At 48.6% G+C, this 15,573-nt stretch overlaps 1 protein-coding gene across 2 annotated transcripts in view; it reads left to right on the top strand.

The window, feature by feature from the left end:
* Positions 1-15,573, top strand: part of dennd5b (DENN/MADD domain containing 5B) — a 62,334-nt gene that overhangs the window by 34,996 nt on the left and 11,765 nt on the right. For both annotated transcript variants that reach the window (XM_080851250.1, XM_080851251.1), the window contains exons 4-10: positions 3,250-3,437; positions 6,741-7,367; positions 8,464-8,695; positions 10,972-11,122; positions 11,381-11,471; positions 14,429-14,560; positions 15,325-15,477. In XM_080851250.1, the coding sequence (XP_080707376.1) occupies positions 3,250-3,437; positions 6,741-7,367; positions 8,464-8,695; positions 10,972-11,122; positions 11,381-11,471; positions 14,429-14,560; positions 15,325-15,477 (1,574 nt within the window). The remainder of the gene's footprint in view (positions 1-3,249; positions 3,438-6,740; positions 7,368-8,463; positions 8,696-10,971; positions 11,123-11,380; positions 11,472-14,428; positions 14,561-15,324; positions 15,478-15,573) is intronic.

A 15,573-nucleotide genomic window follows, 5' to 3' on the forward strand; every position in this document is an offset into this window, starting at 1 on the left:
TGATGGAACGTTTTGTTTTTTTAATCTGCCTGCTTAGTGATGCCTTGTGCCATGCACTATTATAATTGTGAGTGCATAGGTTTTCATTCACTCTTAATCAATCAGATTCTTTGTTTACATCAAGGCTTCCACGAGTTTACCGTCTGGGACTCATTGGTTTGCCTAGAGGGAGATGATGTATGGCTGTCTTGTTCTGTCCCGTTGTAGGGACGTCTTAAGTACTGATGGAAAGGGCATGGCCAGGCCTAAGACAGCTGTGAATACATCGTGAGCACCTTGACTGATGGCGCTCTGCTCTCAGCCCAAGCGACTGGGTTTCCCCTGCAGGTCTTGTTTTTTCCTGAGTCAGAGCAGATGGGTATCTGTGCATCCGCTGAATCATAGTTTCACTCTCACTTCAGACTCTCCATTCTCGGCGAGAGGACCGCTTGACTGAGAAGAGAAAAAAAAAGGAGAAAAAAAAACAAGATCCCCAGAGAAATAGTCCAAGTTAAATGTTAATGCTGTCATTTGCATGCAATGAAGTTTCTTGAGGTAATGGTGAAAGATCTGCATTTTCAGAGGACGGTGCACCGGCCCCCTCTGGGCACATTTGTGAGCAGTCATAACACTCTGCAGCCACTCAGCCTGTAGAATTCAGAGTGTATTTTTAAAGTGAGGGTCGGGCATTATATATGCACCAGGCAGCGACCCCTGCAAGGAGTTTGTCTGAGGGCAGAGCGGATCAAACTGGGTCTCCTCCACAGTGTTTTCCCACTTTCCCTCCCATTTCCCATGCTCCTCTGCGGTGCCTTTGAAGTTGAATGCTGTGTTGGTGGTGGTGTTGGGGGAGGAGGCTGCTCTGTCAGGAAAGCTTCATGAATATTACATCTCAATGCAGACAGAGATGCAAACGCAGCCTAAAACCAGCCCAGCCCATCTGCTAATGAACCCCGCAGAGCCTCTGTGACTTCTACACAATGCCTCCCAAGCAGACGTTATCGCTCTATAATTATAGCTCCAGACTGCTGGGAGGTAAGGCACTGGCCTCCATGGGAGATCAGCCTGCGTGCCTCGGTCAGAGGATTAGAGGCATAGTCGTAGGCTCCACAGACAATATGTCTTTAAGCGCTAGAGCTGTGGTGCTGATTTCTCACTGTGGCACCAGGCTGTGTGTGTGTGTGTTTGGGTAGTTGTGTGTGGCACGGACTCTTCTGTTGTTGCAGTGTCAGTCAATGCGTGTGTGTGGCCCTATCTTTGGCAATGCTAGAATGGCCACGTTTCTGTGGGGTTTTGTCAGATGTTCCACAATATCTTTTCTTCCTTATTCCTCCCTTTTAAAGTCTGTTTCTCGTTCTTTCCGTTTGTCATTCATTCCTTCCTGTTACTTTATATGCCTCTCTCTCGGTCACTAGAGTCTCTGTGCTGTGGTACCTCTCTCTCTCTCTCTCTCTCTCTCTCTCTCTCTGGGGACTTGTCTTGACCTCAGTCAGCTGTCAGGGGATCCCCCTCTCTGTGACCACTCTTCCCTCTCCTTCATCTATCCCCCTCTTCTCTCTCTCCCTCTAAAGATGCCCTTACACTCTTCCCTCTCCTTCATCTATCCCCCTCTTCTCTCTCTCCCTCTAAAAGATGCCCTCTAACTCTTTCCTCTCCTTCATCTATCCCCCTCTTCTCTCTCTCCCTCTAAAGATGCCCTCACACTCTTCCCTCTTGTTCATCTGTCCCCCGTTTCTCTCTCTCCCTCTAAAGATGCACTCACACTCTTCCCTCTCCTTCATCTATCCCCCTCTTCTCTCTCTCTCCCTCTAAAGATGCCCTCACCCTCTTCTCTTCTCTTCTCTTCTCTTCTCTCTGGCCCATTAGTCATTCTATTCAGAGGGTTAGCCATAAAGACTCCCTTCAACACAGACAATGGGACACCCTGTAACATACCAGTGAATACTGAAATATCTCTTCTATCACACACACACACACACACACACACACACACACACACACACACACACACACACACACACACACACACGCTCACTCACTCTCTCATGCTCTTGCTTACTCTCTCACACTCACACTCTGACTCACTCTCCCTTTCTCACACACACACACTCACACACACACACTCACACACACACACTCACACACACACACACAAACACACACACACAAACACACACTTGCTCTCACACTTTCTCCCTCTTGCTCACTCTCTCACGCTCTCATTCTCTCTCACACACACTCACCCTCTCTCTCACACATAGACTCTGGAGCAGAACCATCACGTCTGTCTGGTAGATGGCGCTGTGATTAACGCAGCTCTGCCCCCTCCTGTTTAAGACATATTGCCTCCATTAATTCTCCGGCGGGGTGCGGTGGTTAGTGATGACTTGTTGGGTGGCTGCCTGTGGAATGAAGTATGAGGGATGCTAACAATGCCTAATGGGGAGACTGGTGAATGGACCGGGGCCTCTGGTGGAGCCAAGGAACAACAGGGGGATTTGGAGCTAGCGCTTAGCTAATGTATCTGAAGGAGGGGGGACCTATTCATCTAAAGTCCTTTAACCTTCTTGACAGCACACACACACACACACACACACACACACACACACACACAGGACAGCGTCCAACCATACAATGAATTGCTTCTGCATTGTCTGCAGTGCAGGTGGCCTTGAAAAATACAATGCATTTTTTGATGAAAGATTAGCAAGTCAGTTTGCCAGCAGCACAGCCAACCACAGAAATGTATTTCCCAGGATTGAAAATGGAATAACTGAAGCAAGGATTCTCATCTTGTTCAATCTGTCCTTAATCTACTCAGGGGGACAAAGAAAGACCTGATCATGTCACACACCCGATCAACCCACCTCCCCCCCCCCCCCCCCCCCCCCCTCTCTGACACACACACACACACACACACACAGACACAGTAATATGACAATAGTGATTCCACTGGGAACATTGATGGAATGGAATGCATTTTGAAAGCCGCAGTATGGACAGGTAATACAGAGAAGCAGAATGGAATGAAAGTGGAATCAAAACACCAGAAATGTATTAGTTTCCCCCAGAGCTGAGTGGAGATCTGTGTATGATTGTGTGTGTGTGTGTGTGTGTGTGTGTGTGTGTGTGTCTGTGTCTGTGTCTGTGTCTGTGTATGATTGTTCGCGTGTGTGTGTGTGTGTGTGTGTGTGTGTCTTTGTGTCTGTGTCTTGTGTGTGTGTGTGTGTCACATTCACCATCATGTCTCCTCTCTCTCCCCCTGCTTAGACTACCAACGTCTGATGGTGGTGGCGGAGAGTATCACCACGCTGCTCTTCCCCTTCCAGTGGCAGCACGTGTACGTGCCCATCCTGCCCGCTTCGCTGCTGCACTTCCTGGATGCACCAGTGCCCTACCTCATGGGCCTCCAGTCCAAAGACGGCGCTGACCGCTCCAAACTGGAGCTCCCTCAGGAGGTACGGTCAGCTCTGGCTATGCTCTCTGTTCTCCCTTCGGTCTCCTTCTCTACGTTTCTCTTCTACATTGTGTGCTTCCTTTGTTCCCCTCTTTCCATGTTTTGGTCACATTCCATCTTTATTTCATATGCATGGTGGACGTGCAATGTCACTGCCAACTTTACTCATCACCTCTGTCCTCAGTGAATAGCATCATGATAGGCTTATGATGTGCCTGTTCCATTTCAAAATGAGTGGACAGCTTTCCCCTCCATGTTGCACACAACATCATCTGTCCAGCACCACTGTTACCCAGAAACACACACCCCCAGCTGAACCCTGGCACCTCGGCTGCGCTGGCAGGGATAAGCCTACCAAGCCGTTCCTTCCGGACAGCTCTCTCCGACACGCTGCTCTCCATGGGCCGGCTAATCCCCCCCCCCCCCAACCGTATGAATTCTAGTAATCTGCAGGGGCAGAACAAGAGGCGCTCCTGAGAGCCTCTCTTGGCACCCTTAGTCTAAATCACATTTCACACCCTCTCTCTCCCTCTCTCTCCTCTTCATCCACCCCACAGGACCCCTCTCTCTCCCTCCACATCCACCCCACAGAACCCCTCTCCCTCCCCCCACATCCACCCCACAGAACCCCTCTCCCTCCCCCCACATCCACCCCACAGAACCCCTCTCTGTCCCTCCACATCCACCCCACAGAACCCCTCTCTCTCCCTCCACATCCCCAAACAGAAAGTCCCCACATGCCAAACGCCTGCTCCACAGTTTGAGGCCATAAGTGAAAGAAGAAATTACATAATAAGTGTTATAAAACAATTGGGTTCTAGCGCGTGTGTGTGCGTTTCTGATTGGACGAGAGACGTTCCATGCTATAGGTTATTCTTCAACATACCTACAGTTACGGGACTTTTCACAGCTAAAAATAAATCACTCCGCGATGAAACATTTGCATTGATGATAACCGTTAATTCAAAGTTTTTAAAATTCCAAACCAAGACGTTGACAATGGAACTATTTTTTGTTGCGGAGAAACAATGGCGAAATAAACCATTTTTAATCAATAACTTCGTGTTGAAATGTTAATTTGTTGACTGTAGAATTGTTTTATAAAAGCAATATAGCACTCGTGGGAGTGGGGTAGGTAAGGGATAATCCCACGGGTGTTGTTGCCTATGCCACTCGGCCGGTGGCTACGGCCGAACACCACCCGTGGGATTATCCCTTACCTACCCCACTCCCACTCGTGCTATTTTGCTTAATTATTAAGAATCATTTATACACATGTTATCATCTCACAGTGGCAAAGTTTCCCAACTCATTTGGCTCAGAATCCTTCAGGCCAGTGTCTGCATGCCTCCAGAGTTCTGAGCAGAGTGACTGAGCCAAGGCTTTTCGAGGAGCAAACAAGTCCAAAATAAACCACTGCCTTCCCAAACAAAACATGACTCAATGGCTCGTTTCAACATGCCTGAGATGGTCGCCTCTCCTGCGCTCTGATTCGCCGGAGCCTGTGTCCCCTCGTCTGGCCATGTCACAGCAGATCTGTGCTCTGTGACTGCAGATGAGCCACTCGCAGGCCTCCACACATGACTCCGATTTCAGCCCAGTTCCAGCAGATGAGAGAGAGAGGGAGAGAAAGAGAGTGAGAGAGAGAGAGAGGGAGGGAGAGAGAGAGAGAAAGAAAGAGAGAGAGAGAGAGAGAGAAAGAGAGAGAGATTGCAGGCAAGAGAGCGATAGAGAGAGAGTAAAGGGCCTCTAAGCACAGGTCAGAGCTTGCACGCAAGGTCAGCACTGGAACAAGGAGGGCTCGGGCAGCAGCTTCACACACACACACACACACACACACACACACACACACACACACACACACACACAGCCCCCCAGAGCGCTGACTTGGCCGAAATAGCTTCCTCTTTTCACACCCTTGGGGCTGTTCCTGCTCTCCGCTGTGTTGCCAAGGCTGCAGCAGCCACCGGCCAAGGTTGGGGCCAGAGGTGAGTGGCTGATGTGGGGCAGAAGGGATGAGATGAGATGGTGTCTGGAGGAGTGGGCTGGAGGAGGAACGTGGGGTCTGCCCCAACCCCCCTCTGCAGACCCCTGCTGTTGGATGAGCAGAAAGGCTGGAGGGTTGAACATGTCCCTGTTCCCCAGCTCTCACTCCTCACTCCTCACTCCTCACAGCTCACTGGTGCTGCTGACATGAACACGTCTCACACTTCAGAGCTGACAGGCCTGCTGAACTGCGACGTGACACACACACACACGCACACCAGACACACAGACACGCGCACACACACACACACACACACACAAACACTCAAAATAACACAACATGCATCAAATTCCTGTCAACTGTTCCTGCTACTGGCCTCTAGTGTATTTTCACATCCAAACACGTCTGCATAAAACGGCCCCTTTCATACACACACACACACACACACACACAAACACACACACACACACACACACACACACACACACACACCGGCACGCAAAACCTCAAATAGCACAGCATCCATCAAATTCCTGTCAACTGTTCCTGCTACTGGCCTCCAGTGTATTTCATTTGCAAACGTGTATGCATAAAACGGCTCCTTTACATACACACACACACACACACACACACATACATACACCACACCACAGAAAACACCTTTAAGCAGCAGGGGTGTGTAGGTGAGTTGAGGCGCTGAGAGTATGACAGCTTGGCTTTACTGTGCACTGACAGCATAAGCAGCAGAGCCCCTATGCTTGAGTGAACCTTACACTGAGCCTACAGGCAAAGAGGAGCCACACAGCAGCTTCAGGACGAACCCAGCATTAGTTTACAGTCCTACACACACACACACACACACACACACACACACACACACACACACACACACACACACACACACACACACTGCTGAGCCGTGTCTGTTCCAATTCACCTGCTTTCACCTCCATTTAATGCTTCAGTGTATCATCAGATTATTTCCACCCCAAACACAAGCCATAGGGAAGAGAGCGGCTGGCATTTGTAGGTCAGTGGCGTGGCTTTCCGGACTGCAAATCCAGCAGGAGTCCAGAGGTGTCTGGGCTAACATTCAGATTAGCCTTTATTGTAATGTGCCCTTGGAATGGTGTCTGTGCCATCTGAATATGAATTCAGTGATACCTTTACGCTTTTTGTTCACCCTCCATAATAGAATCTACAGTATATACCACACGTTTAGTTAAATGAAACACACACACACACACACACACACACACACACACACACACACACACACACATGCATATTTATCACCTCCTCTTGCTTTCCCTCCAGGCAAACCTGTGCTTTGTGGACATCGACAACCACACCATCGAGCTCCCTGAGGACTTCCCCCAGTTCCCCAACAAGACTGAGTTGATCCAGGAGCTCACAGACGTGATGCTGCGCTTCGGCCTTTCACCTGAGGGCAGAAACTCCCCCCTCACCCCCAGCACAACCACCACCTCCACCACCACCACCTCCACCAGCCGGACCTCTAGTAGCCCCAGCGTGGGGAGGAAGACCGCCGTGCTCAAGGAGCTGGTGGACGACAGCAGGAACGGGAACCTGGGCCGCGAGGACATGGCTGTGCTGGAGCTCCTGCAGGGCAACCCCACCCTGGAGCGCCTGCAGGCCCTGGCCAAGCGCACGGGGGTGACGGTGGGCCGGCTGGAGGCCCTGAGGGGGCGGGTGAGGGACGTGGAGGCGGACGGGGGGGAGACGGGGGGCGGTGGGTCCGGGCGCAGGTCGGCGGAGGACGAGCAGGAGCTGCGGTGTGCCAAGTTGAACGTGCAGCTGAGGGAGGTGTTCGCCAGCCGCTTCGCCACCATGTTTGCCGACTACGAGGCCTTCGTCATCCAGAGCGCACCGGACCTGGAGTCCTGGCTTACCAACCGCGAGCAGATGCACAACTTTGACAAGGTCAGACACAGACACACAGACACACAGACACACAGACACACAGACACACAGACACACAGACACACAGACACACAGACACACAGACACACAGACACACAGACACACAGACACACAGACACACAGACACACAGACCCCTTGCGAAGAGACATACATTGAGGAGAAGAGTGTCCTCAGTTCTTCTCTTCTGTCCTCCTCTCTGGCCTTGTCTGAATGGATCCCACAGAGAGACACCTGGGGAAGCTGCAGGCTAGTCCCTCTTAGTCTCCACTCCTCAGGCAAAGAAGAAGCTGTTCTTTAGAGATAAATGGGGTTGCCATAGATACAGGAGAGAGACTCGCTCAAACACCACTTTAAGCTGACCCCACTTAGACAGAAGCAGCTCAGAAAGTGCTTTCTTTGAATCAAGTATTGAACATGGATTTCTCATCCACTAAGAATCATTGCAAAGCCAATGGCTCCCAGATGAGTCAACAGGGACGAGTTTCATGTTGAAGAGCTGGCGACAGGCAGGGAGACACTGTCTGTTCTCAGGGGAACAGGAAATGATTGAGCCAAATTGTTGAGGTTGTATGAAATTGGGTTTATTTATGGCGGGGACAACTGTGTTTGTACAGGACTAGGGCTGTTGTGTATTGGAAATCTGGCCAATGTTGACTTATGATGGTGATATGATTCACTGTATTGCAATTTTTTTTTCTATTTGAACGAAAATTCATTCACACCACTATATGCATAAAATCTGTCAAAAAAAACTTTTTTAAATCAATATGAACAAGACTGCTATTTGGCGATCGAAACTAAAACACAACACAAAATGAACCACTGTCGGTCACAAATATTTGCATGTAAACTATTCATTAGAAATCTACACTGTTTCATGAGAATCTATACAGGATCACAAAACATAATATTGCAAAGTGTATGGATACTGTGTGTGTGACTGATCAGACACAGAGCAACTTTAAAGTGTGGTTGACCTGTGTGGTTCAGCTCTGAATCCTGACATTGTGTGTGTGTGTGTGTGTGTGGGTGTGTGTGTGTTCGTCTGTCTGTGTGTCTGTCTGTGTGAATCTGTGTATATTTTCTTCCCCTCAGGCTTCCTTCCTGTCGGACCAACCAGAGCCCTACCTGCCATTCCTGTCTCACTTCATCGAGACGCAGATGTTCGCCACCTTCATCGACAACAAGATCATGTCCCAGTGGGAGCACAAGGAGCTGAACCTGCGCGTCTTTGACGGACGCATCGAGAAGGCCCGCCTCTTCAACGTGCGCGCCCCGAGCCTGCGCTCCTCCTGCTACCAGAGGTGCACCATACTGGAGGAGTCAGGTGAGCCCCACACGTTCACACCGCAGCCTTTCACTACAGCACTCAAACCCCTCTGCTTTTGATTCTACATGATTACCTGAAAGATGTGCAGTGTGCAAGTGAATCACATTTACATTTAGTCATTTAGCAGACGCTTTTGTCCAAAGCGACGTACAAGGGAAGTCAAGCTAAGAGTAACAATAAATACTTCTTTACATAAGAAATAGTAAAACGACATAAAAAGCAAGAAGGCATTCTGCTGAATAGAGGTGATTCACAGGATTATGGGAATTGTATGCATGTTTGTAGAGTATCGGGTGCATTGTGCATAGAATGTGTGTCAGTCAGTGCGGAGGCGTAGACAGAGGAGGCTGCAGAACTTGGAGAAGGTTAGCTGAATGATGAGGCAAAATAAATGTTGCTTGGCTTGCGTCACACCCACACCAAAACAGACTAAAGGGCAGACTGCTCCAGGATGCTCTGATAATGAAAGAGAGAGAGAGAGGTGGGAGGAGAGATGTGAGGAGGGTTTTAATGAAGTCTTTCACACAGGTGAAGGTAAAAGAGCAGACCACAGAAGTGAGCTAAAGTGAGGCAAAGTTGCATAACAGTGTCCTTCAGCTGGAGAGGGTGCGTGGGAGTGAAGTGCTACTGAGAGTATGTACAGAATAAAGTATACATATAGAGTACAGAACACACTCCGGCACAGGCAGAGGCTCTGGGCAGTCCCTTTAAAAAGAGCCAGTCAGCTGTTTGTGTGCGTGCGTGTGTGTGTGTGTGTGTGTGTGTGTGTGTGTGTGTGTGTGTGTGTGTGTGTGTGTGTGTGTGTGTGTCTTTGAGAGTGGCTGTGCTGGTCTTTTGTCTTAATTAAAACTCATTTGACTTCAGCTCATTAACTTCACTAATGATGTTTGCTGAATCTGTGAGGGCAAGCCTTGCGTAGGACTGCAAGAGCGCATAGGTAAAGAGGCTGTGAAGGAGGGGCCATCTGGGCCTTCAGCTGTGTGGGTGTGTGTGGGTGTGTGTGTGGAGGGCATGTTCTTGTAGCACTGGTATTTCATCATTCCCAATTAAAACTTTCTGTAAGTTGCCTTTGTTAATACTAAGGGTGCTGCATATCGAATGGTGTTTCTGTACATCTTGTGTAGAAGTCAGGCAAACTTTACAATTTCTAAAAACCTGGGTTGCAGGCTCATTAAACCTTCTTCAAGCACAGATACACTAACATATGTACTCTTTCTACACACACACACACACGCATACACTCTCTATCACACACACACACACACACACACACGCACATGCTTTATTATCAGTGGCTCAATTAGGTCCTCTACTCTGTAATGTAGGCGGTGCAGAAGGCAATAGTCCACTCAGTAAAGAGCATTAGGGCAGAAGTGAGACTCCAGACTCAGAGAGAGCGTCTACCTTCCCCTGTCTGTCTGACCACCACCTCTTAGTGCTCTCAACGGAACATCCAGTCACATCCATCTGCCTCCAACAACCACACGGATGGAGCTTTACAAGCACTAATGGACTGGAGCCCCTGGTAAATGTCTTTGAGGGGAGAGGGGAGAGAGGAGAGGGGAGAGGGGAGAGAGGAGAGGGGAGAGAGGAGAAAGGGAGAGGGGAGAGGGGAGAGGGGGAGACGGGGAGAGAGGAGAAAGGGAGAGAGGGATGGAGGCCAAACATAAAACCAGATAAAGAGGCTGGATGAGGGGGAGCAGGATGAAAGGAATGTACAGCATGTCTTATTATGAATTGTACAACACACGGCTTTGATGCTCTGCCAAGAGTCCTTGTGGGGGGGACGTCGTGTGTGTGTGTGTGTGTGTGTGTGTGTGTGTGTGTGTGTGTGTGTGTGTGTGTGTGTGAGAGAGAGAGAATGAGAGTGTTGGTGAGAATATTGAGGAGCTTCTCCTGCATTGTCACTGCCCTCTCTGGTGTCAGTAGCTCCATGTCGTTGTGAAGGTCAGACCTAACCCTCCATCAGGGTCGGGGACGCTACTGCCATGTCTGCTGTCCTCCTAAATGCACTATTGATCCCAGCCAGTGCTCTGCAGGCAGAGATTAACGCTTAAATCGAGACGCACCCTCGGCTAGTCTCTCTGTGGCCCGCTGGCATCAGGATGCTGTCAGGGAATCTGGGTTTGAGCGGCTCAAAGGCTGATATTTTCTCTCGTGTCATCATCATGTCACGCTTGAAATGACAGATTGATTGCGGTTTGATTTGGGTGCTAAGCCTCTGTCGCCTCCCTCCCTGCCTCTTTGTCCACCTCCACCCCTCCCCCTCTCAGCCCAGGCCATCGAGCAGCGGTTGATGAAGATCGATCACACGGCCATCCACCCCCACCTGCTGGACATGAAGATCGGCCAGGGCAAGTACCAGCAGGGCTTCTTCCCCAAGCTGCAGGCTGACGTGCTGGCCTCTGGACCCACAAATAACAAGTGAGCCCCCGCAATCCATCATCCATCACCCCCGCAGCTAGAACTACACTAGTCTAAACTCTCATAAATAACTATGCAGCATCGTGCATTGAAACATGTTTGGCTGGGTTATTCAGTTACCATACAGAACTAGAAAGACTAAGTCACGGGATTTTTAGCTGTGTTTATGTACGTATATCTCATCTTGATATCTGTTAGATTCTTATCTTCAGGCAGTTGTGTCAGCCATTTTGTTTATGATTGCGTGTTTGTCAACAGGTGGTCAAGTCGCACGGCCACATCACAACGCAGGCAGGACAGACACCGACATCACAACGAACACCTGGGGCTGGACAATGACCTCAAAGAGGTATCACACACACACACGATAAGACCATGGCACTGTCCAGATCTTTCCATTTCATTTTCCCATTCTGTCACCTGATGTCTGAGTCAGATAACTTCTTTGTATCTTTATGGTAGTTATTTTGTTTTAAATAACCTTAGTCCTCTATTTGTCAAGTCAGCTTTATTCCCCTTTTCACAAGACTTCCTCTTTCCTGTTGTTTTGGCCTTTCCGTGGCCTTTCTTCTGTTTAAAGTTCTCTTGTCTGAGCGTGCTGTGTGTTCATCTGCATGCTGCCTGTTCTTTCTTCCTTTTTTTCTTGTCCTGTCTTTCCTTTCTTTTTGTCCTCGCCGTTGCACGTCGCCTCGTTTTGTGCTGTTGTGGTGGTTTGGGCCATACCAACCCCACCAGCAGGTGGAGGGGTGTCTGGTGCTGCAGAACTCTATGGCTTTCTGGGAGTGGGACAAAGCGCCACCCCCGCCTCTAAAACCGCCCAAAAAGTCCGTCTCCGCCTGCTGCCTGGTATGTGAAGGGAGTGTCAGTGTGCAGTTCACCCCCTGCCCCCCTCTCCCTTCCAGCCCCCCTCACCGCTCCACCTCCCCTCACTCACACACCTGCCTGAGGGAGCTCACACATTATGGGTGTCAGTGGCTAGGGCGCACCTGCACTTGTATAATGATCAAAACAGGACCAAAGAAACCCCTCATTTCAAAAAGCCCTTTGGGGCCTTCATTTAATTCACTCCCATCAAAGGACCTCAAGTCACATTGGAGTCTCTTCTAGTTGCACAGCCATTGTCTGAGGGCTCGGGGACTTTGGTGACGAGGGCAGTGTGACCAGATGATGAAAGAGGGAGACGGAGATGGAATCTTAAAAGGGAATAAAAAAATGAAAACCTAGATAACTGTTCTGTATCAGACAGGGAGGAATACAAATTAACACCCAGATAGATGATGTCTCAGACAGGAGGAATAGAATTGAACATCCAGATAGATGATGTCTCAGACAGGAGGAATAGAATTGAACACCCAGATAGATGATGTCTCAGACAGGGAGAAGAAAAAGGAAGAAAAGGTGGAGCAGTAGCAGACTGAGAGAGAGAGAGCAAGAGGGAAAAGAGGGGGAATAAGAAGAGGGTAGACTGCACAGAGGTGTATGTTGTTTGGTTTAGTTTTTTGGGGGAGGGGTGTCTTTATTTGTTTTCATTTGGTATATTGGTGTGACTTTTAAGCAGTGAAGGACATTTAGAATTGTTGTCCACAAAACAAGCTAGAAACGTTACAATCTTTGAATTCAATTAAATTCAGTGTCAGTCACGTAGCACCAAAATAATACAATTCTCCCAAGGTGCTTTACAGAGCCCAGGTCCTGAAACATTTCCACAGCCATCAGCATTTGAGAGCAAAGGTCACACTAAGAGAGAACATTTGGTTAGTAAACATCAATTTGATAAACAGGTAAAGAGATAGACTTAGGCAAAAAATGAACAGTAGTTAATATGGCCACATTATCAGTATCTGTATTGGCATTACATGATATATAAGAAGAGGGAGAGGCTGCCCGGCAAGGTTTATAGGGATTTTGGGAGTTCTGTTCATTTCTGTCATATTTTGCATGTGGATGTGAGTTAGGATAGCAGAGACATGTGAAACTATGGAGTTATATGTGAGGAAACTGAAGCAATCTCCTCTCAGCTACTAGTTCAAGGTCAATTTGTAGCTGCAGGGATCACATGTAGAATAGAGCCAGGTACCATAATGTCTTCACTCTTTGTTTTGTTTATGTGTGTATGTGCATGTGTGTGTGTGGGGGTGTGTGTGTGTATATATATATATATATATATTGCACTTCTCAGTCACACAACCTACATTCTTCAACAGATTTCCCCCTCCCTTCCTTCTAAATGTTTAGTACCCATTTCAGGCCTAGTATAGACGGAGCCTAGAGTCACTGAATCGGGTTCATTTTTCGCACAAATCTAATCTTTTAATTTTGTAAATGGAACCTGGTAACGAGAGATTTGCGTAAGGACAAACCCATCCGATTGGGATGAGCCGGCTATAGTACATACCCCACGCCTGTTGGTGGCGCTTTAGCGCTGCTACAGACAATTGAAAAAACGTAGAAGAAAGGACAGGAGCACAGCACATTACACAAGACATTCATGATCCAATTAGCAACGTTTAGCCTAACCAAATAGCCTACATTTAATCTGCACAGTAATACATTATGGTGGTTAATAAAATCAGTGGTCAGAGCAGACTATAGGTTATGCGAAAATGAATTCTATTTTCTATTGATAATAAAGAGTTTGGAACAGTGCAACATGACATGTCTGTCATCCCATTTCCCATGAGGCTTTGTTCCGACCATTCTACATTAATTTATGAACAAAAAAGCAAATTAAATCGCTGGCCAATTTATATTTGTGGTCATGAAAGTTATGTAACGTCCGAATAAAAAGAATTAGATCAAGATAGGAGGATAAACAAAAATCAGTAGGCTGGATTAAAGAAAGTGAGTTCAAGACACACCATGAGTGAGATGTAGAGAGACAACAAGTGTTATATATATTGGTTGGAGATCGCGATGCGATCACTTTCGACAATGACATCATCAGGTTGCGTGAATCTGTGCACACGAACACCAGCCCCCGTACCGATTCAAATCTACTCACTTTCTCCCCCCGATTCGAATTGTTGCAGATACCGTGTGAGGATAGAGAGTGTTCGTCTAAATGATAGGGCTATCTGTATTAGTTTAATTTCGAACGCAGACAAACTCGGCTCCGTCTAAACAAGGCCTCAGTGAGGACATATGGCAACTTGTTACACTTACTCAACAAGACTTTAATTATATTTCTCTAGAAACTTTCAAAGGTGCTTGTGATACTTCTTTGAAGCTGAAAACCAACTCTGTTTGTCTCTCTCCTCCCCTTGTATGTCTGTCTGTCTGTCTGTGTGTGTGTCTTCCTATCTGTAGAAGTACATGCAGGAGGCTCGTGTTCTGGGGAAGAACCTGAGGCAGCCCAAGCTGTCTGATCTCTCCCCAGCTGTCATCGCTCAGACCAATTGGAAATTTGTGGAAGGGCTTTTAAAGGAGTGTCGCTTGAAGGTGAGGCTGGAGTCTCTCTCCCTCTGTTACACAGGCATAGCCACACACACAGAGACACACACAGAGACACACACAGAGACACACACAGAGACACACACAGAGACACACACAGAGACACACACAGAGACACACACAGAGACACACACACAGCGACACACACACAGCGACACACACACAGAGACACACACACACACACAGAGACACACACACACACAGAGACACACACACACACAGAGACACACACACAGCGACACACACACAGAGACACACACACACACAGAGACACACACACACACAGAGACACACACACACACAGAGACACACACACACACAGAGACACACACACACACACACACACAGAGACACACACACACACACACACACAGAGACACACACACACACACACACACACACACACACAGAGACACACACACACACAGAGACACACACACACACAGAGACACACACACAGAGAGACACACACACAGAGACACACACACACAGAGACACACACACACAGAGACACACACACAGAGACACACACACAGAGACACACACACAGAGACACAGAAAGAAACATGCCACCTCACGACCACCAGATATGGATGTGATATCTCACAGAACCTTAAGCCCACCGTAGCAGAGGATGTGCCCTTTGCGTGTTCAGCCCCACTGCATGCTGGCTGTGTATTAACTCTGACAGTTGCGTGTTCAGCACCCTTGCATGCTTGTCGTGTACTAACTGGGAGAGTTGCGTGCCACAGACCAAGCGCATGCTGGTGGAGAAGATGGGCCGGGAGGCGGTGGAGCTGGGCCACGGCGAGGCCAACATCACGGGCCTGGAGGAGAACACCCTCATCGCCAGCCTCTGTGACCTGCTAGAGAGGATATGGAGCCATGGCCTACAGGTCAAACAGGTGAGGACACACACTCACACACTCACACACACTCACTCACTCACTCACACACACTCACACACACTCACACACACACACTCACACACACTCACACAC

This window comes from Sprattus sprattus (assembly GCF_963457725.1).
Source record: "Sprattus sprattus genome assembly, chromosome: 14".
Taxonomy (NCBI): Eukaryota; Metazoa; Chordata; class Actinopteri; order Clupeiformes; family Clupeidae; genus Sprattus; species Sprattus sprattus.